This window comes from Brassica napus, chromosome C9 (assembly GCF_020379485.1).
Source record: "Brassica napus cultivar Da-Ae chromosome C9, Da-Ae, whole genome shotgun sequence".
In the NCBI taxonomy this organism is placed as follows: domain Eukaryota; kingdom Viridiplantae; phylum Streptophyta; class Magnoliopsida; order Brassicales; family Brassicaceae; genus Brassica; species Brassica napus.
In genome coordinates, this window is record NC_063452.1 from 3,040,395 (window position 1) to 3,061,753 (window position 21,359).

At 37.0% G+C, this 21,359-nt stretch overlaps 3 protein-coding genes across 6 annotated transcripts; 1 reads left to right on the plus strand and 2 right to left on the minus strand.

Annotated features, from left to right (window-relative positions):
* The first annotated feature begins 395 nt into the window (after positions 1 to 395).
* LOC111200876 lies at positions 396 to 4,405 on the plus strand. 2 transcript variants are annotated; one of them, XM_022692313.2, is made up of 3 exons: positions 396 to 543; positions 880 to 953; positions 1,049 to 4,405. In XM_022692313.2, exon 3 carries the CDS (start codon positions 1,050 to 1,052, stop codon positions 4,266 to 4,268), a length of 3,219 nt encoding a protein of 1,072 aa, XP_022548034.2. In that variant the 5' UTR covers positions 396 to 543; positions 880 to 953; position 1,049; the 3' UTR covers positions 4,269 to 4,405. The 2 variants fall into 2 exon arrangements, with proteins under 2 accessions (XP_022548034.2, XP_048625651.1); XM_048769694.1 differs by lacking the exon at positions 396 to 543 and adding an exon at positions 564 to 680.
* A 1,795-nt stretch (positions 4,406 to 6,200) lies between these two features.
* Positions 6,201 to 9,382, minus strand: LOC125593281 (probable protein S-acyltransferase 17). Of its 2 annotated transcripts, XM_048769695.1 has the most exons (10): positions 8,319 to 9,382; positions 8,142 to 8,235; positions 7,814 to 7,908; positions 7,560 to 7,727; positions 7,412 to 7,484; positions 7,270 to 7,322; positions 7,080 to 7,171; positions 6,936 to 6,988; positions 6,725 to 6,850; positions 6,201 to 6,630 (listed from the first exon to the last, which is right to left on the minus strand). In XM_048769695.1, exons 1-10 carry the CDS (start codon positions 8,465 to 8,467, stop codon positions 6,355 to 6,357), a joined length of 1,179 nt encoding a protein of 392 aa, XP_048625652.1. In that variant the 5' UTR covers positions 8,468 to 9,382; the 3' UTR covers positions 6,201 to 6,354. The 2 variants fall into 2 exon arrangements, with proteins under 2 accessions (XP_048625652.1, XP_048625653.1); XM_048769696.1 differs by lacking the exons at positions 7,270 to 7,322; positions 7,412 to 7,484.
* A 226-nt stretch (positions 9,383 to 9,608) lies between these two features.
* LOC125574957 lies at positions 9,609 to 11,308 on the minus strand. Of its 2 annotated transcripts, none has more exons than XM_048769698.1 (7): positions 10,888 to 11,308; positions 10,582 to 10,800; positions 10,422 to 10,508; positions 10,206 to 10,352; positions 10,088 to 10,114; positions 9,906 to 10,001; positions 9,609 to 9,826 (listed from the first exon to the last, which is right to left on the minus strand). In XM_048769698.1, exons 1-7 carry the CDS (start codon positions 11,134 to 11,136, stop codon positions 9,815 to 9,817), a joined length of 837 nt encoding a protein of 278 aa, XP_048625655.1. In that variant the 5' UTR covers positions 11,137 to 11,308; the 3' UTR covers positions 9,609 to 9,814. The 2 variants fall into 2 exon arrangements, with proteins under 2 accessions (XP_048625655.1, XP_048625654.1); XM_048769697.1 differs by having other exon boundaries at positions 9,609 to 9,830.
* Positions 11,309 to 21,359: the final 10,051 nt, after the last annotated feature.

Sequence of the window (21,359 nt, forward strand, 5' to 3'; positions counted from 1 at the left end):
AAATAGTCAAAGGAAAACCACCATCTAAATAATAATAAATTTTATCTACGAGAATTCCATAAATTCATTGCAATCTCATCTCGAAAGTCTTCCATGTATTGCCGAGAATCGACCATTTGTGCATCTTCATGGTCTTCAATCTCTTCATCTATTTGATGGCTGCCCCCTTACTCCCAATTTGCTTCAAAATCAGGATCTAGTGTACCAGTTTAATTCTTTTGACTTTACCAGTTTGATTCTTTTATTATCCAACTAGTTTCTACTGTAATACTATCAAAAATAGAATTTCATTAAAACTAGTTGGATAATAAAAGATCTTACAACCGTGTCAAGAAAAAAGTAAAGTAAATGTAGGAGGTAAAAAGGTAAAAAATGATTTATTTCCATAAAAAAAAAAAACAGAGAGCGACGACCTTTAAACTCTTTCGTCTTAAGTTCCCTCTCTCTCTCTCTGTCATTATCTCGATTTGTCCTCTTCACTCGAAATTTAGGTTCTTTTAATCTTCTCCTGAGCAATCCGCCTTTCGAGCTTCAAGCCTTTAGGTATGTTAAACTTATGGGTTTCTTGTTTCCCCTCGTATTAGGGTTTATCTTTGCGGCCTATCACTGGAAATTAGGAAAATTCTCGTTTCACAGTTGTTGTTGTTGTTGTTGTGTGTCATCGTCGTCGATGCAAAAAGGTTTTAGCTTTCAATCTGGGCTTCTTAGAGAACGAAACCCTCTGCTCTGCTTAGATTCTATTGATGATATCTGCTCTGCTTTGAAGAAAAAAGAAAAAAAAAATCAAAACTTTATTTTAAGATCTCAGCATTGCAATTAAACCAGACATGACTTATGCTTTCTCCTTCTTCTTCTTACTTGCTGAGTTTCTGTTTGCAGGTCCAGAGGTTTGTTTGTATTATGAAGGGTGGAGTACATTGTTTAAAAATCTCTCACTTCTTGTCTCTTATCTGGTCAGCTGAGTTCTGTCTTCACAGTCTCTATTTTTTTTTGTAATGGCAGATCAGGATTCAGGAATTGACATTGCAATGGTTTTGTTTGTTTGCAGAATGCTTATAATGGAGTGTAACAAGGAAGAGGCCTCTAGGGCAAAGGCCTTAGCAGAGAATATGATGCTGAGAGGTGACTTCCCCAAGGCTCAGAAGCTTGTAGTGAAGGCTCAGAGGCTCTTCTCAGGTCTTGAGAGCTTACCACAAATGTTAGCCGTGTGTGATGTACATTGCTCCGCCGACAAGAAAATCAACGGTCTTGAGAACTGGTACGGTATTCTTCAAGTCAAGCAATTTTCCGACGATGCTGCAATCAAGAAGCAGTACAGGAAGCTCGCCTTGCTTCTCCATCCTGACAAAAACCAGTTCGCTGGCGCTGAGGCTGCTTTCAAGCTGGTTGGGGAAGCTAACAGGTTGCTTGCCGACAAGGAGAAACGGAGTCAGTATGATATCAAGCGCAGAATCAATTCACAGGTTGCTAGCAGACAGTGGAGTGCAAACTTTGGAACTGCAAAGAGTGGTGGTGACAGTACTGTTAGGAAGGAAACGTTTTGGACGTGTTGCGAGCATTGTGGCTATAAGTATAAGTACTTGGGACAGTATGTGAACTCCAAAATGTATTGTTCCCGTTGTCAAAGATCATTCATGGCTTACGACGTTGGGTTTAATGGAGTGCCGCCTAAACCGAGCGCTAGTCAGAAAGAAGTTCAAAATCAGGGGACTTGTAACACACCTGTGAGTGAAAACGTGGAGTTTACTGGTGTTCAACCAGGAAGTGTAGCAGGTAAGGTTGATAAGAAAGAATCTGCCAAAGAGAAATTCAACGAGAAGAATGGAGGAGGTGAGAAAAATGCTGAAGTAAGGAAACCCAAAATAGAGGATGAATCGATGAAGAATGATACTGAACCAAGTAAATCCGAGGAAGGTGAGGAGAAGATGGACCAGACAGCTGATCTACCCAAAGCTGATGGTTTGAAGCCGCAACCTGAGGTTACAGAACCGGAAAAGGTTGCATCAAGATCTGTCCCTGATGAATCAGTTTCAAGGACTAGTCAAGCACCCTCAGTGAACAAGGGCAAAAGAAAGAGGAGAGAGATTGTTGAGGAGCCGACTGAGGTTAGAACAGATTCAAAGGATAATAGTAGGAGGACATCTTCAAGGAAAAGGCAGCAGGTTTCTGGCGGAGAGAAGGGAAGAAGTAATGGTGTTTTAAGCCCTCACAGAAACAGGTCAAGCTCAAAAGTTGGATTAAAATCTGAGCGAACTACCAAAAAACAAAAGTTAGGCGTTGGATCATCCAAACGTCTTGATTCTGGTGGTTCTTCTGTGCCTTCATGTGTTTTTAATGGAAAGCCTAATAAAAGTGTGGATTCTGGATATCAAGAAAGCTTGTCAACGGAAGACAACAACCACAAGCCTGTTACGCATGATTCACCTGATCCAGACTTTCATAATTTTGAACTGGCAACAAGCTCCTTTGCAGTCAACCAGGTGTGGTCTCTGTATGATCCCACTGATGGTATGCCTCGGTCTTATGCTCGTATTACAAAAGTGACTGAAGCTGAGTTCAAGGTGTGTATTACGTGGCTTGACCCCTTAGAAGATAATAACGATAACTCTGTTCCCATTGCTTGTGGAGTTTTCCAAGATAGGGAGTCACAGGAGGTAGACGACCGTTTGATATTCTCTTGTCAGATGCTTCATGTACCTGGTGACAGTAACACCGCTATTTATCCAAGAGCAGGAGAGGTTTGGGCAGTTTTCAGAGGCTGGGATAGCAGTTGGAATGGTAGCTCAGATAAAGGAACTTATGAATATGACTTAGTTGAAGTTTTGTGTGATTTTAATAATGTGGATGGCGTTGAAGTGGCTTACTTGGGAAAAGTGGAAGGATTTGTTTCCCTGTTTCGACGAAATGTGAAGTATGGATTTCTCCAACTTCAGATTCCACCAAACGAGATGCTAAGATTTTCTCACAAAGTCCCTTCATTCAAATTGACTGGAAGGGAGAGAGAAGGTGTTCCTCCTGGGTGCTTCGAATTAGACACTGCTGCTTTACCAAAAGAGATGTTCCAGGTTGTAAAGTCTAAAGTTGATGTGGAGTTGGATAGAAAAATGGCGAATGGTAAATCCGGTGGTTCTATTCATGAGGCTTCCAAGGTTGAAGCGCAGGCAAAGAAACGTCAAAAAATCAATGACAATCACAGTTCATCCTCCAAAGCATCTGAAGGAATCTGCTTGACTCATCAAATGAACTCAGTGAAGAAGTCCAAGAAGAGTGTCAAAGCAGTGGATGGCTTGAAACTGCGAAAAGACCCTTGTGGTCTGAGTGAAACAAACAACCAAGCAACTTCAAGTCCAGGTCAAGAGAAAGCTGAGAAGAAGATTGCTAACGATGATGTGTCCTGCGGACAGCCAGATGTGTTTTGTTTCTCTGATGAGACGATGACTACACCGAAGAAACCTGCAAAGGTCGTGACTGCAGCTGATTCCTCGAGAATCAGGAAAACACACAAAGCCACAGGGAACTCAAAGAAGCGTGGGAGAAATGATGAGTCATTGTCTCAGTCCAGAGGTAATGGTTTGTTGAATCGTGCTGAAAAATCCTCAGTTTCAGAGACTCATGGGCCATCCAGATGCACAACCAGGCAAGAAAACACTTATAACTTTGAGAACCAGAGATCCGAGGACAAATTTCAGATTGGTCAGATATGGGCTATTTACTGCAATGATTACAAAGGGATGATGCCAAGAAAGTATGCTCAGGTTAAGAGAATCGACACAAGTCCTGAGTTCAAGCTACACGTAGCACCTCTAGAGCTGTGCCGTCCTCCAAATCTCATGACACATCCCCTGTGCTGTGGCACTTTTAAGTTGAAAACAGGTACAGCAGATGTCCTTGTACCTAGCAGCTTCTCACATCAGACTAAAGCTGTGAAGAAAGGTATAAACAGATACGAAGTGTATCCAGGAAAAGGTGAGGTATGGGCTTTATACAAGAACTGGAACACTACAGATTGTTCTGAGACTGAAGAAGAAGAACTTGAGATTGTGGAAGTTGTTGAAACCAACGAGCAGAGCATACGAGTGGTGCTATTGACTGCTAAAGTGTGTAACAAGCTTCTCTACGGAAGGTGTGTGGAGACAGTGGCGGGTTGTGTAGACATTCCAAAGACGGAAGTGAATAGATTCTCACATCAGGTTCCAGCGTTCAGACGTGAGAGAAGTGGAGACTACCAATGGTGGGAGCTTGACTCTAAAGCACTAATTGGTCTTTAACTCAAAGAAGCTGAAGTCTCTTTCTTTTTGTTAATCTTGCATTTCTTGTCTAGTTTAGATGTAATGGTAAATTAAAAACATGAAGAAGAGACTGAATATAATAAAAACAAGAGAGAAGAATGTTTTATCTAATCAAATGAGATGGAATCAAGTAATCAAGTAAATCAAATGAGGTGGAATCACTGAAAAAGAGACCAAGAAAGGTAACTGAAACAAATAATCCAACCATTCATCCAAGGAGAGCAATAATCTTATGATTAAACAATACGTTGCCAAAACATATCTTGTTTAGTTTAGAATGTGAAGCTAAATTAAAACATGAAGAAGAGACTGAATATAATATAATCAAGAGAGAAAAAATGTTTGATCAAAATCGAGTAAATCAAATGAGATGATCATTGAGAAAGAGACCAAGAAACTGAAACAAATAATCCAACCATTCATCTAATGAGAGCAATCATCTTATGATTAAACAGTACGTTGCCAAAACATATCTTGTCTAGTTTAGAATGCGATGCTAAATTAAAACATGAAGAAGAAACTGAATATAATAAAATCAAGAGAGAATTTTTTTTTTTTTTATCAAATCGAGTAATTGATTTAATGAGAGCAAACATCGTTATGATTAAAAAGTACGTTACCAAAACATATTTTGTCTAGTTTAGAATGTGACGATACAGATGTGTGTTCCCATTCAAATCTTGCTCGTTAGCCAGATATATAGTTTGCTTGTTCATACGTTATCAAATGACTTAGAATTTTAAATTCGTCTTTATTAACTGTAACATTAAGAATGTTCTAACCTTTTTTGTTGAGCATGTGCTTTGAAAATGGACAGCCTTATAAAATCTCTCTAACAACGTATATATGACTATTTTCTACTGCCATATGGAGAGGATATGATCCATCATGGTCACATACAAAAACAGCATTCGTTGATCGATTTAACGGATTGCACACTCTTTCATATTATCCTATGGACGCTCCAAATGAAAGACTAGTATTTCATTCTCCGTCACAAAGTTTTTTTTTTTTTTTGAATAATCCAGGGGTTCTCCACTTACGTGGATCATTCCCCTGCGCCCGGTTAAGCAGCGGTCCACTTCACCCGGGAGGGCTTTACCTGGGCTGGAGACAAGGCCCAACACCCAGTACCGCATTTGGTGACAGAATAGGCAGTTCGCCTCCGCCTGGCGTCGAACCCGTGAGCATGACAATTGGCCCACAGGATCCTTACCAAGTGAGCTGCCTCATCCCGTCTTCTTCGTCACAAAGTTATAAATCTTTTTAAGAAATAATGAATTTACTCATAAATAAAAAAGATCGACCTAAAAAATAAGAGATTATATATTATTGTTATTTTAATATTGATTTCTTCAGCAGAAAATTATATATTAGAATATGTTACTTTTAAACACATATACTGCTAATTAGTGGATATTCAGATACTCATTTGATTTTCGATTCAATTCTTATTCGGTTTATTTTCCGGATTCCAAAAAAATAGCAACGGTTTAGATACTTGTTAACATCGATTCAATTTTGGATTCGATTTTTTCTATTTGATGTTGAATCTCGATTTATATGCACATGCCTACTAATCATACTCTTAAGATCACAGATTTAACTCTGGACCTCTTGGAATATTATAATCATGGATTCACTCTAGCATGATGCTAAATTAAAAACATGAAGAACATACTGAATATATAATATAATCAAGAGATAAAAGTGTTTGATCAATCGAATAAATCAAGTGATATTTAATCCTTGCGAAAGAGATCAAGAAATGTAACCGAAACAAATAATCAATCAATCATAAACTGGAAAATAATTAATATATGGTTGGATACTATGGATATTGACACTAGGCTATAATACTCTGATCAAGGTGAATACTAGAAGCATGTAAAACAGATTGAGAAGGGAGTATTGTTGTATGAAAGAATATAAGAAACTATGTGGAAGATGATTGTCAAAGATCTGTATAACCAACAATAGTTTCAATAAACCTTTTTTCTCGAAGTTGAGTAGATGTGTAAAACGTTTTAAACTGGGACCGATCTCAACTACATACAGACTAAAGCTATTCAGATTTATGATATGGTTTCTGGAAACCTTGTCTTGAAGATAATGGGAAAACAATCTCAGAAATGTTCTGAAAGTTTCCTTTATCATACATATTCCGTTTGGCAACGATGGACTCAGCTTTGGCCTCAGATCTTCTCCAAAGTCCCCTCCATTTGCTCATTGCTGGACGTTCCAGCTCGGTGTTGCTCATGCCTGCCTTGAGAGCAGCAGCACTTGCCTTTGCTTCGCTTATCTTCTTCTGCAAACTTGTGTACTCTCTCCATTTGAATTTCTGTCATCACACAAACAAAACCAAAAAGGAAGATATCATAGAGTGATGACTATGGGCAAGATTTGATAATTCTCCAAGAGGTGACAAACTTTACCTCATTAGTTGTTGTGTTGGTTAAGCAGAGATTGAGGTGGTAGCCGAAGAAGCCAGCAAGGAGGAGAGAAATAAGGGCGAAAAACACCAATAAAAGTATTTGGGTGTTGTATGTACCAACTAGCCACTGTTTCGAATACAAACCACACAAGCAAAATTAGATTACTCTGTAAGTAGGCAACAAAAGAGACAAAGATTAAGTTGATACTTACCTGTAAAACACGTGGAGCTAAGCTGCGGAAAGAGTTCTTTATCCCGTAATAGGCTGTAAAGAGAGAGGATCCATATTCAAACAGCTTCAGATATCAAAAGCTTTAAGATACTAGTTGAGGACAAGGGTCTGGTATGATACTTACTGGTTAAAATATGTACAATGCGAAGTTCTTTTACTCGCCCAGCAAGAATAAACCCAATGGCTACAGCTCCGTAGAGACAGAGAAGAAAATGCCTACAAAACACTAAAGAAACATTTAATTTTAAGAAATATAAACTATTACAAAGTAGTATCCAATTAAAGGCTGGTTTAGTATTAGAATGAGAGCTCACCATAAGAGAAAGGCCATGAAATATTTGGTATTCTTTTCGCCAATACAGTTATTCTGTAACATGAAGCTTGGTATCAATCACATTATCAACAAGTAGAGTTAAAGAGAGATTCATTTTAAAGCTTTGGGGCTGTTGTACAAACCATCCAACCACAATGATGATCAAACCGCGCCACACAACGGTTGCAGATGCTGCAGTGCTTGGATCTAGCTGGTCTGAATGAGAAACAAACTGTCCAGAGACAACATAACTCGAAGCAAGGGAGCCTAGAGGGTTTTGAATGTACTCACTTTGGTATTTTACACGTTGGACATTCTTTCTCCGAGTAAATGATATCATCATAAGGGTAAGCGGAAACATACTGCGAAACATTCTTAGCGTTAACAGTCCCTGGATCACAAAAGCTTGTCAACAGGAAAAGCAGGACGCCAATCATAACAGCCCCAAAGCTCATATACCTACAAAGAAACAAAATCTGAATGAGTCTATTGGTGTTATCATACAAAGTTTTAAGAAGATAACAAAGAGAAACCAAATGACTTACTTGTGAACTTCGCCGATGTAATATCCAGGTATATAGGCAAATGAAGATTTCACAGTTATAAAGTATGTTGATCCAAGAATCAACAGGTATATGATCTGCAACATGTGAAACAAGACTAGTTAGCTATGTTTCCAAAGCTTAAAAACTCAACCTTGCATTCCACATTGCTTATAAGACTAGTTCAGAGCTAGGAACTCAAATCAAAATCAAATCTTTCACCAATAAATTAGCTACTTGTATCACTCAACTGATCCTAATCCAAAAAAAAAACAATAGCTTTCAATGTGCTCACTAATAAACCAAGCAAGAAGATCAGAAGTACACTAACTTGCAGGAAAGGATTAGGCCGGTCACAGCAGAAACCCTCAACCGATAGAACCGCGTCCGTACCCTTGGAACCAAACACAAACTCAACAAACCTCCTACATCAAGACAACAACAACACAGCACGATCACCAATCCCTATTCACAACACAAAACATAGTTGCAGTAAAAGGAGATGTACAGTAAGTAATCCCAAGCGCCGAAAGTGAGGAAGTAGTGAATCCATCCAATGGGAGTGCCTTTGAAGACAGGCGAATGGCCACAGAGGAAGGAGACGACCACCGTTAACGTCACCATCCCGTGACACACCAAAACCCATTGTACCTCCATAGAATTCTTCAACTTTCTCCGAGAAAACAAGAAATCTCCGATGTGGGTTTTGATCTATTTGTGGATTCGAATCAGAAAGTCGAAATCTTTTTATCCCTCTCTCTAGGGAAATTTTCTCCAATAATCTAGGGATTTGAGTTTTGGGGAAAAAGGTTACTTTTTTATTTAATTTTGTAGATATTGAATAGAATCTTAAAGAACACTATTGCAAGACTTTTTTTGCTTTTATGTCTTAATGAATGTTGTCTGAACCTTTATTAATGTGTATTAAAAAGAACCAAAAAATGCTTTCTTTACCTTATGTTTTCTAGATATCAGACTCCGTTCTCTATCTAAAATCTTTCACTAAACAGATGATGAGAAAACTCAATCTCTCTTTTTGATTTTCTGATCAATTTGAGATGATTCTTTGAGAGAAAGAGTTTCATTCCTTTATCTCACCGGTCTATAGTTCCGGTGAAGGTTTCCCTAGATTCAGGCTTTGGTTCCGGCATATAGTGATTCCCACGACACGATATAGCTGGCTTGTTAATTCCAGCGACTCACTTTTCACTCTGGTGATGTCGGCTGAAACCAGGGTTGTGGTTTTGAATAGCTTAGGGTTCAGATCTGAAGCGGTAGAAGTTTATGCCTTGTGTTCAGTGGTTTGGCTCCTGGAAGAAATCTCGATTTAGATCGATTGAAGCTCTCTGAAGAACGAGCACAAAGGTATGTGTTGAAGACGATGGATTTTCCCTACCTTCCAACATAGTCGTTGGAGGTTTCTTTCGTCGTGGTGGTCCCAGGTGATTCCGGTGGTTTCGAGAAGTTTAGTCCGGTGGAGACGTTCGGTCGGTAAAGACGATGGGAAGTTGCATGTGTTTCCCGGCGAGGTTCCGGCGAAACAATTCGTGTTTCTCCGGAGGTGGACAAGACGAAGGGAAATGGCGACACGTGTTACCTTGTTGTTGAGGTTCTAACAAGTGTCTTTCGACGTGTTGGGTGAATTGGTGCAGCCTGGGTGGGTTTCGTTTTTGGGCTTTGCCCTTATGTTTTTCCCTTGTTTTTTGGTTTTTTCGGTTGGGCTTTGGACTTGTTCTGTTGGCTTTTTGTATGGCCTTGCTTTCAGGATTTTGTCCATTAAATAATAATACTCAGATGGTAAAAAAAAAAAAAAAGTTTTCTAGATATCAGAAGGGTCAATAGAATCTTCGATGATTTGGATACAAGAGCCAACAGATTCTCCCTTGGACATAGCCTCAGCAAGCTTGGATCGAGCCACCTCGTGGCGACGTAGAAGCAGTATAGTGTTGAGTACTGACCACCTCACCTGCGAGTCTGCTTTCTTCTGTGTGAACCCCAAACTCTTCACCAAACCATCTAACTACACCACAAATACCATTTAGCATGTACACTTTTCTTCATGATATCAAAAGAGTTGGGTAAAAAGAAATGGGACCTTGCTAATGTCATCAAGACCACCTTCAGCATAACCATAGAGGAGATACTCAGTTGCTACACCAGCAAGTGCAATGCATGAGAATCTGTTCAGCATCTGGTTACAAACTCGTTTTGTTAGAGCGCTGTGGAGTTCAGAAAAGTGTATATATAACTAAGCAAAAGCAAAAGAAAAAAACATACTGTGGCTGAGACTTTGCCAGCATTAACCTGCGGTTTTCAGGTTTGAGAAACAAAGTATTTAAAGCTTTGGATTTTTGAATGAGAATGAGAAAGAGAAAGAGAGAGGTTGTGTGTGTACTTCTTCAAGGAACTCAAAGTCTACAAAGGCTGAGCCAGCTTGAATGTTGAGAGAACCTTCTTTCTGTAAAGCTTCAAGACTTGAGAGCGTGTATCCTCGTGGGAGGATACCGACTAAGTAGGCCACCAAGAAATGACCTGCTTCATGCTGGCATTGTAGAAGATTCTCAGTTCAATGAGAACTGATTGATAAGTAGAGTGAAAATGTAGGTCTTACTTGAACAACTCTGTTATGGTATCTTTGGCTGAACGTGTGACCAATTGTATCAAGAACCAAACTACCGATTCCGCCATTAAACGAGACCTATAGATAAGAGGCTTGCATCATTAATGGTCTATGAAGAGACAAAGTGTGTGAGAGTTTTGAGTTGAGTTACCAAATCCAAAGTCCACAGGAACAAGAGACCAAGAGAGATGTAGAAAAGCTGTTGAGAGCTCAAGTCTAAGGCTCTCCATGCAACTATCCCTCCTGAGACACCAGCTATCTGAAGGTTTCTTTCAATGGAACCAAGTGTTGCATCTGTTGGGGAGAGTAGTGAAGCTGCGTTGATGCCATTCAGTTTCAGCTCATCCAATGTGTAGAGTCTCTGAGGCACCTAGAAGCTTAAGAAACTAAATGATGCATTCCAAAGGGACCAAGATCCATAGAAGGGGGAATCACATTAATATTACATAGTATATACCTGCCTTGCTGCTCCAAAACAACGAAGCCCACCAGGTGTTCCTTGGAGATCTTTGACAAGTGACAAAGCAGCTCTCTCGTTTCCGCTAGACAACTCTGAATCCACTAGCTCCAAAACTTGTCTTCTTCTTGACAACGCTGTTTCAGATGAACCAACAACTATGCATCTGTAACAACCCCTAGGGAAGACTATATACTTGTGCGGTTGTGAACACTGAGCTAGTCCCACACTATGAAACAACATAACCATTCAGCAACAAATCTGTAAAGCTAATACTGATTCAGATGAAGTATTCATCAAATGGGACTCAGAGTTAGGGACTTTTTATTTTGGGTTATTAGCAGCAGCGAATATGAACCATTGGTTCTGGATAAAACAACTTTCGTTGAGTATCATATCAACCATTGGTACTGGAACTATTCAGATGTTCTCAGTTAATCGTTAATAACTGCTACATGTAACATGCTAGCCTCCTTCAGTACAAAAACGAATTTGATCGGGCCATGATAAAGTTTTAAAGCCCGGTAAAAACGTAGCTTGGCCCATGTGAAAACCCTATATATTACAACCCAGCAACGTTTATCAACAACCTGAATGGATGTCCTTTATTAATTGTATAAAATAAATGTTTTGAAAACAATAGTGAATCAGTGATAAATTATAAATTTAAAGAAAATAATTATAAATTTAAATAAAATAAATTATAAATACAAAGAACTATTATTTATTTGGTTTTATTGAAAATCGATAAACCTTAAAGTAATGTATTTATGATAATTTTTAATGTTTTTAATATGTTGAAACAAATAAAAAAAATGGAAGGAGTACATGATTCTAATATGATAATATATTAGAAGCTAAAGGAGAAAATAAACTTTAGTACCAAATATATTGAAAAAGAGTTAGGTTCTATACAAAAATATATTATATATCAAAATATTTATCCCCACTCATTGGTAATGAATGGCCGAAGGGACAATGGTTCGTGTATATCTATGTCCTTTCAGTCTCCTCCTCTCTTCATCAGACACTTTAGCCGAAATAAAAGTTAATATCGCAACAAGAACCTTAAAAACAGCTAAATGACCAACACATGCCGCCACATGAATCTAAAGTTGCTCCTTTGAGTTTGAAGTCAATAAAAGGCATGGATTATTCAGAGAGAATGCTCTTCGCCAGTTCAAGATCATTCCAGTTAGCACCAAGATGAAGAATGGAATTTCCTTTGTCGTTCTTCAGGCATGCAAGTGGTGTTCCAAGATTTCTCAGTGTCTGCAGCCATTCTTTGACCCCCTCAAACACTTCGACTCATCAGCATGGTTGTACCAGGGAGGTTGAAAAGATCTGAAACTATTGGTTAGAAGCTCTGGCTCAAACTCAACTTTTGGTATAGTGTCGTGACTGGCGTTAAAATATAGAGAGGATCTCTAATACTCAATTTATTCATCCATTTTTGATAGAAATCGCTCAAAAATCGCTCAAATATATTTTGAGCATAAACTTATCAGTTCAACTCTAATTATAACCAATGTTTAAAATATATTTATAGAGATACTTTTAGTTATCTAATCTACTTAATGTACTTAAAATATTTAGTACATCTATTAAAAATTAATTAATCTACTTAAACTAAATAAGAAGAGATAGAAGCCATTGTCCTTCCTTTACCAACAAAAAATTAGAAAATAAAACAAATGTTGTATTCACTCGACTCGAATTAACATTTTTTCTTCCTTTACTTTTTAGAGAATACAACATTTGTAGAGATACTTTACTTCTTAAAGAATAGGAAATTTGTAAATTAATTAATTTCTAATAGATTAACTAACTAAAAAGTATATCTACTAATTCTATTAAATATTTTTAAAGTTTTGGTGGATTTCATGGTAATTTTATTTGAAAGAATTTAATGAAAAATTTATTATTTTCCAATAGTAAAAGTTTGAATATCCTCAATGGATAGGTATGCCACGTCAGATTAAAAAAAAACAAGACCATTATAATTCACACGATAAAACATTTATAAGATGATAAATTTGATAAGTACCATATCAATCACTTGTCTCTCATTGATGTTAAAGATAAAATTAGTACAACCTCTTGATATTTTTCTTTGGAATCAACCATTCATATGGTCTATACAATTCAAGATTAAAAAGACCGATTGATTCAGTATTTAAACCAAATTTATCGATTAGTACGTATGGCAATCAAAATTTTAAAAGCAAATATTTTATGGAATCTATATTAAAATAATTGTAATATTGGTTGTGTTTATATGTGAGGCAAAAATAATTATTAAATCATCTTTAATTATTATATTGTTTATAAACAATACAAACAAACCAAATAATAGTTATGGGAAATTGAATATATTTAGAACACCTAGCTAAAATAATGTAATATATAATACAAATGTTTTTATAGTTTTAAAGGAAAATATTTACAACCATTTAGTTTATTCTCTAACAAATCGGTTGCTATCTAGATATTCTAAGCATATACTATAATAATATCTACCAGATTAACTGAAATCATAGAATAAAATCTAATACATTAAAATTGATTTAGAGCATAAAACTAAAATAAAAACTATATATATTATATTATTATATCTTATCAAATATCTATCTATTATATAGAACATAATATATAAAAATTAGTAATTGAACCGGTTATTACATTTTCTAATAAACAAACCAAGACCATTATAATTCACATTATATAACATTTATAATATGATTAATCAGAGAAATTCTATATCAATCATTTGTATCTCATGGATGTTAATGGCCAAATTAGTGCAAGCTCTCAATCTTTTTCTTTGGAATCAACCATTCATATGGTCTATATAATCCTAGATTTAAAAAAAGAACGGTTCATTCAATATTTAAACCAAATTTATTGGTTAGTATGTGTAGCAATCAAAATTTTAAAATCAAATCTTTTATGGAATCTATATCAAAATAATCATAAGATCGTTTATCTTATATATTTGAGGCAAAAATAATTATTAAATCATCTATAATTATTGTTTGATTATAAACAATACAAACAAACCAAATAAAAATTATGGGAAATTTATTATATTTAGAACGCTTAAAATCATGGAATATCTAATACAAAATTGTTTTTATAGCTTTAAAGGAAAATATGTACAACCAATTAGTTTATTATCTAACAAATCGGCTGCTATCTAGACACATACTATAATAATAATAGTATCTATAATAATAATATCTATCATACTAACTGAAATCATAAAACAAAATCTAATACATTAAAAAAAAAATTAGAGCATAAAACCTAAAATGAAAACTAAATATTATACATATATATATATATATATATACACATACACATTCAACTAAAAGTACAAAATACTGTACTCACACTTATACTTCTCAATATGTTTATCCTAATATTTAGAGTTTTATATTTCAATTTATTAGATGATGTGGAATAACATATATAATATTTTTTATATCAAAACTATACTATTAAAATAGAAATCATGACTCTTTATGTATGATTTTTTAATTTGTACATTCCATACAAAGTTTAACTAATATATTTTGATCTAGCTTAATTTAGTTTAATTATATTATTATGTTTACTCATTTTTTTATACGTATAACACCTAATAGAATATTTCGAGAATATCCTGTTGTGATCCATTTTAACGTGTCAAGCGTTCAGAAATTTTAGTTGCAATGTATTTAGAATCATCAAATGTAAATGTAGATGTATATTTTACATTAATAAAAATTATGATTCATGATTTGAGACTATACATATTTTATAATTTAACAGACATCATCCTTATACAATATTGAATGTACTTGAGTTTATTATTTAAGTGACTACAATATTTAGTATGTTTATGATTTTCAGAAAATATTAAAATAAAAATCATGACTTATTTTATGTGTGAATTTTTTATTTGAATCATTCCATAATTTATTAAATGTTTGTTTTTATTTACCTAATAATATCTTAACAAAAAAATTCATATTTAACTAAACTTATAATATAAATGAGGATATTACACAAAACTTAAATACAAAATTTAAACTTGAAATATTACAATGTTAATTTAAAAGATTTAATAGATATATTATCTGCTATAGGGTTCAACAACAAAACTTAAATATGACTCTATGTGCTTTAAATCCTTTACTCATTAACATATGATCCGTTTATGACATTTAGAATGACTGCTTCTTTTAATTTATTAAACCAAAATGTAAACCAATTATTGTATTTTATCAAGTCATTCATCTATCATACATAGCGTAAGATATACAACTTAGTCATTCAACCGGTCATTTCATTTTCTAATAAACAAACCAAGACCATTATAATTCACATTAGATAACATTTATAAGATGATGAATCTGATAAGTTCCATATCAATGATTTGTCTCTCATGTATGTTAATGACAAAATTAGTACAACCTCTCAATATATTTTTTAGAATCAACCATTCATATGGTCTATATAATTCTAGATTAAAAATACATGTTCATTCAATAGTTAAACCAAATTTATTGATTAGTATGTGTGACAATCAAAATTTTAAAATCATATCTTGTATGGAATCTTTATCAAAATAATCATAATCGGTTGTTTTATATATTTGAAGCAAAAATATTTATTAAATCATCTATAATTATTATATTCTTTATAAACAATACAAACCGAATAATAATAATAATGGGAAATTGAATATATTTAGAACGTTTAAAATCATGTAATATATCGTTTTTATAGTTTTAAAGGAAAATATTTATTTACAACCAATTAATTTAAGCTCTAACAAATCGGTTATTATTTAGATATTCTAAGCATATACTATAATAATATCTATCAGATTAACTGAAATCATAAAACAAAATCTAATACATTATAATTTATGTAGAGCATAAAACCTAAAATGAAAACTATATATATACACATTCAACTAAAGGTACGAAACACCATATTCTCACACTCATACTTCTCAACATGTTTATCCTAATATTTAGAGTTCTATATATTTTTATCAAATATGTGGAATAACATCTATAATATTTTTTTGTATCAAAAACATTTTAATAATATTAAATAAATCACATAAACATAAATATTATAAAGTTAAGAATGACATCAAAATATTTACAACTTAATCAAAAAAAATTAGGATGTAAACATAAATATTTTATATAAAAATAACATTTGCGGATGCACTTATCAAGATCTAGTTTTTTAAAACTAAAAAATTTGACAAAAACTACTTAAAAATCTATGCATCTGTAATAGCCAGAGAAGACTATATACTTTTGCGGGTGTGAACATTGAGCTAGTCCCACACTATGAAACAACATAACCATTCAGCAACAAATCTGTAAAGCTAATACTGATTCAGATGAAGTATTCATCAAATGGGACTCAAAAGTTAGAGACTTTTTTTTTGGTTATTAGCAGCAGCGAATATGAACCATTGGTTCTGGATGAAACAACTTTGGTTGAGTAACATATCAACCATTGGTTACTGGAACTATTCGGGTGTTCGTAAAGTTTTCAGTTAATTCGTTAATAATAACTGCTATGCTTGCCCTGCTTTCAGTACACATAAACTAATTATTAAGAGTCATGAGGTACAAAACGACAGAGTTGCAGTAATGGATATAAAAGGGAAAGCTAAAGTGGGCCTTGAGAAGATAGGACCCAAGACAAGGAACGCAGGCCCAAGAGAGGAAGCTTTACCCGCGCAACGGTCGGATTTTGAAGTTGAAGATAAGAAGAGAAGAGAAAGCAAAGTACAGATGACGCAAGAGGTCAGAAGGGAGAATGGGTTAAAACTGTACAACCAATTCTCAGCCTTAGATGCACAAGAAGAATAGGATCATGCCATGTGGATTGAACCTTTAGGGTTTCCTCTTCTTGTATAAATAAACTCATATGTAATCGTTTATGAAAAAGAGGAAAAAGCATGAAATGAAAATTCAGTAAAACAAGCTTTCTTCTTTATCTCAAAGTTTCACAAACTTCTTTATGGTATCAGAGCACTAGGACTCTAGATCCATGGACCCTTACAATCCACCCTCGTTAAAGATCACCAACTCCGTTACGGTAAAACTCACAGACAAGAACTACATCCTTTGGAAGAGGCAATTTGAAGCGTTTCTCAATGGCCAAAGTCTCCTGGGTTTCGTCACCGGCTCTCTCCCGTCTCCGGTTCAGACCATCATGGCTCCGACCATCAACGGCAACACCACTCCAGTACCAAATCCAGACCATAGTCTCTGGTTTCAGACAGACCAAGTGGTGCAGTCATGGCTTTTGGGGTCGTTCTCTGAGGAGATCCAAAGCATAGTGCTTCACTGCACCACCTCTCAAGAGATCTGGTGTACGTTGGACAGTCACTTCAACAGGGCTTCTTCGTCTCGTCTCTTTGAACTACAACGTAAGCTTCAGACAACCGTAAAGAAGCAGACTCCCATGGTTGAGTATCTGCGAGAGATTAAAAACATTTACGACCAACTCTATGCCATAGGAAGTCCGGTTCCTGAGCGTATGATGATATTTGCGGCGTTGTTAGGGCTTGGAAGAGACTACGAACCCATCAAGACTAGTATTGAAGGCTCAATGGATGTTCAGAACACTCCTACTTTTGACGATATAGTCCCTCGTCTGATAGCCTTTGATGACAGACTCCAAAGTTATCAAAAGGATACTGAAGTTACACCCCACCTGGCGTTTAATACTACTAGAGGAAGACCCTTCTTTGGAAGAAACAGAGGTCGGAACAGAGGACACAACTTCTTCTCAACAAGAGGAAGAGGCTTCCCTCAGCATATTTCGTCAGCATCATCTTCAAGATCTTCTGTCTCTGCAGATAGTGACTCCAGACCAGTGTGTCAAATCTGTGGCAAGCCAGGACACGCAGCCATAAGATGCTGGCACAGATTCGATAACTCATACCAAACGGAGGACGCTCATCAAGCCCTTGCAGCGCTCAGACTATCAGATTTCACAGAGGCGACGGGCCATGAGTGGTTTCCAGACACAGGAGCTTCAGCACATGTCACAAACTCTCCAAGACATCTTCAGAACTCTCAGCCATACTATGGATCAGACTCAGTTATGGTAGGCAATGGGGAGTTCCTCCCAATCACTCATACCGGATCCAGAAGTATCGCTTCCTCCTCAGGTAACATTCCAACGAATGATGTCTTGGTTTGTCCGACGATAGCAAAACCTTTACTATCTGTATCCAAATTCACCAAGGACTTTCCTTGTGGTTTTAACTTCGACTGTGACAATGTCCTTGTTTATGATAAGGGAACCAAGAAGGTTCTACTCAGGGGAGGAAACACTAACGGGTTATACAGACTGAGAGCTCCAGCGGTCCAGGCTTTCTACACTACCAAGCAAGTTGCGGCAAGTGATGAAGTGTGGCACCAACGTCTGGGGCATCCCAACCCTCACCTCCTCCAGCATCTATCATCTACTAGGACTATCTCAATAAATAAAGCCTCCAAGTCACAGTGTGAAGCGTGCAAGCTGGGCAAGAGTGCAAGACTTCCGTTCCCTGCATCAACGTACACTGCCTCAAGACCTCTTGAACGGATCCACTGCGACCTATGGGGACCTGCACCTGTTACCTCTGTCCAAGGGTTTCAGTATTATGTAGTGTTTGTGGACAACTACTCTAGATTTAGTTGGATGTTTCCTTTAAAGAAGAAATCAGACTTCTTCTATGTTTTTGTTGCTTTTCAAGCCTTAGTTCAGAATCAGCTATGTACTACAATTGGTTCTTTTCAATGTGATGAGGGTGGTGAGTTTATAAGTAACCAATTCCTTCTTCATCTGCGAGAAAATGGTATCCAACAACTCATGTCTTGTCCACACACACCACAACAAAATGGCTTAGCAGAGAGGAAACATAGGCAAATCGTTGAAGTCGGCTTGTCTCTGATATTTCAAAGCAAATTTCCTCACAAGTACTGGGTTGAGAGCTTCTTCACAGCCAACTTCCTGAGCAATTTGCTACCTCACAGTGCATTGTCAGAATCCAGAAGTCCATCTGAAGTTTTATACAAGAGAGCTCCTGTGTACTCAGCTCTGAAGGTGTTTGGGTGTGCGTGCTATCCAACGTTACGGGACTATGCCAAAAACAAATTTGATCCTCGTTCCTTGAAGTGTGTGTTTCTTGGCTATAGCGACAAGTTCAAAGGGTATCGTTGCTTGATGCCGTCAACAGGAAGAGTCTACCTTAGTAGACATGTTACGTTTGATGAAATGGATTTCCCATTTTCAAACACATACAAGCATCTGCAACCACCACACATCACTCCTCTGATGGGAGCTTGGTATAAAAGCTTCAACACGTCTGATATTTCTCAACCAACACAGACTGAACATTCAGAAACCACTTCAACTCATCAACCAAGTATAGTGGTCACAAGAATGTTACCTTCTACTGGACGAATGCAGAATCAAACATCTGAAACACGATCATCACCAATCAATGTGGGTAATGAGCCAAGATCACCATCAGAAACAGAAGAGAGCTCAAGGTCTGGATCAACCTCAGAGTTATCACCAACGGCTCAACCTACAGAAAGCGGGTCTCAGACAGAGAATCCCACTGGATCAAGGCACAACATGGTAACGAGATCTAAAGCCGGTATAACCAAGCCGAATCCTAGATATGCTCTCCTTACTTCGAAAGTGAAGTGTGAGGAGCCTAAGACTGTGGCAGAGGCGCTACAGCATCCAGGATGGAACAGTTCCATGACAGAAGAGTATGATAACTGCATGATTACTAAAACATGGTCTTTGGTTCCTTACAAGCCTGAGATGAACGTCTTAGGGAGCAAGTGGATCTATCGAATCAAGATGAATGCAGAAGGAGAAGTAGAAAAGCTGAGATCAAGACTAGTAGTTCAAGGTTGTGGTCAAGAAGAAGGAGTGGACTACTGGGAAACCTACAGCCCAGTAGTGAGGACTGCAACAGTTCGATTAGTACTGCACACAGCAACTGTGATGAAATGGAACATCAAACAGATGGATGTATCCAACGCTTTTCTTCATGGAGAGCTAACTGAAACGGTCTACATGAAACAACCTGCGGGATTTGTAGACAAAGATAACCCAAAGCATGTATGTCTTCTCCATAAATCCCTATATGGTCTTAAACAGTCACCCAGAGCGTGGTTCGACAAGTTCAGTTCATATCTATTGGAGTTTGGGTTTCGTTGCAGTATAAAGGACCTGTCTCTGTTTGTCTACTCGAAGGGAAAAGACGTCATGATGCTCCTCCTCTACGTAGACGACATGCTTCTTACAGGAAATAACTCAGAAGCGCAGCAAAGGTTCCTTGAAGATATTCACAAGCAGTTTCGCATGAAAGATCTTGGACAAATGCGTTACTTCTTGGGAATTCAGGCAATGTTTCATGACGCAGGACTGTTTCTATCTCAGGAAAGATATGCATTGGATCTTCTGGCTGTTGCAGGGATGAGTGAATGCAATGCGGTGGCAACTCCTTTGCCAATACAACTAAACAAAGTTCCAGATCAAAACAGATTGTTTGAGAACCCTCATTACTTCAGGAGTCTTGCAGGAAAGCTGCAGTATCTTACTCTAACAAGACCAGATATTCAGTTCTCTGTCAAATATGTTTGCCAGAAGATGCATGCTCCAACGGTCTCTGACTTTAATCTGCTCAAACGAGTGCTGAGGTATGTGAAAGGAACTGTCAAGCTCGGCATTAACTTAAGTCAAGACACAGACTTCACAATAAGGGCATATAGTGACAGTGACTGGGCTGGCTGTTCAAGCACAAGAAGATCAACAGGGGGTTTCTGCACATTCCTTGGCAACAACATCATTTCTTGGTCTTCCAAGAAACAACCCACGGTCTCCAGAAGCTCAACTGAAGCTGAATACAGATCTTTGTCGGAAACAGCTGCAGAGTTTAGTTGGGTATGCTCTGCTATGCGTGAGCTTGGAGTTCCAGTTCTCCAAACACCAGAGCTCTACTGTGATAACCTGTCATCGGTGCATCTCACAGCTAACCCACACTTTCATAAACGATCAAAGCACTTTGAGCTTGACTATCACTATGTGCGGGAGCGAGTAGCAATGGGAGTCCTTCTGGTCAAGCATGTGCCTGCATCTCAGCAACTGGCCGACATCTTCACAAAGTCGCTCCCATATCATGCCTTCGATAACTTGCGTTTCAAACTTGGCATATGTTCTCCACCTATACCAAGTTTGAGGGGGACTATTAAGAGTCATGAGGTACAAAACGACAGAGTTGCAGTAATGGATATAAAAGGGAAAGTTAAAGTGGGCCTTGAGGAGATAGGACCCAAGACAAGGAACGCAGGCCCAAGAGAGGAAGCTTTACCCGCGCAACGGTCGGATTTTGAAGTTGAAGATAAGAAGAGAAGAGAAAGCAAAGTACAGATGACGCAAGA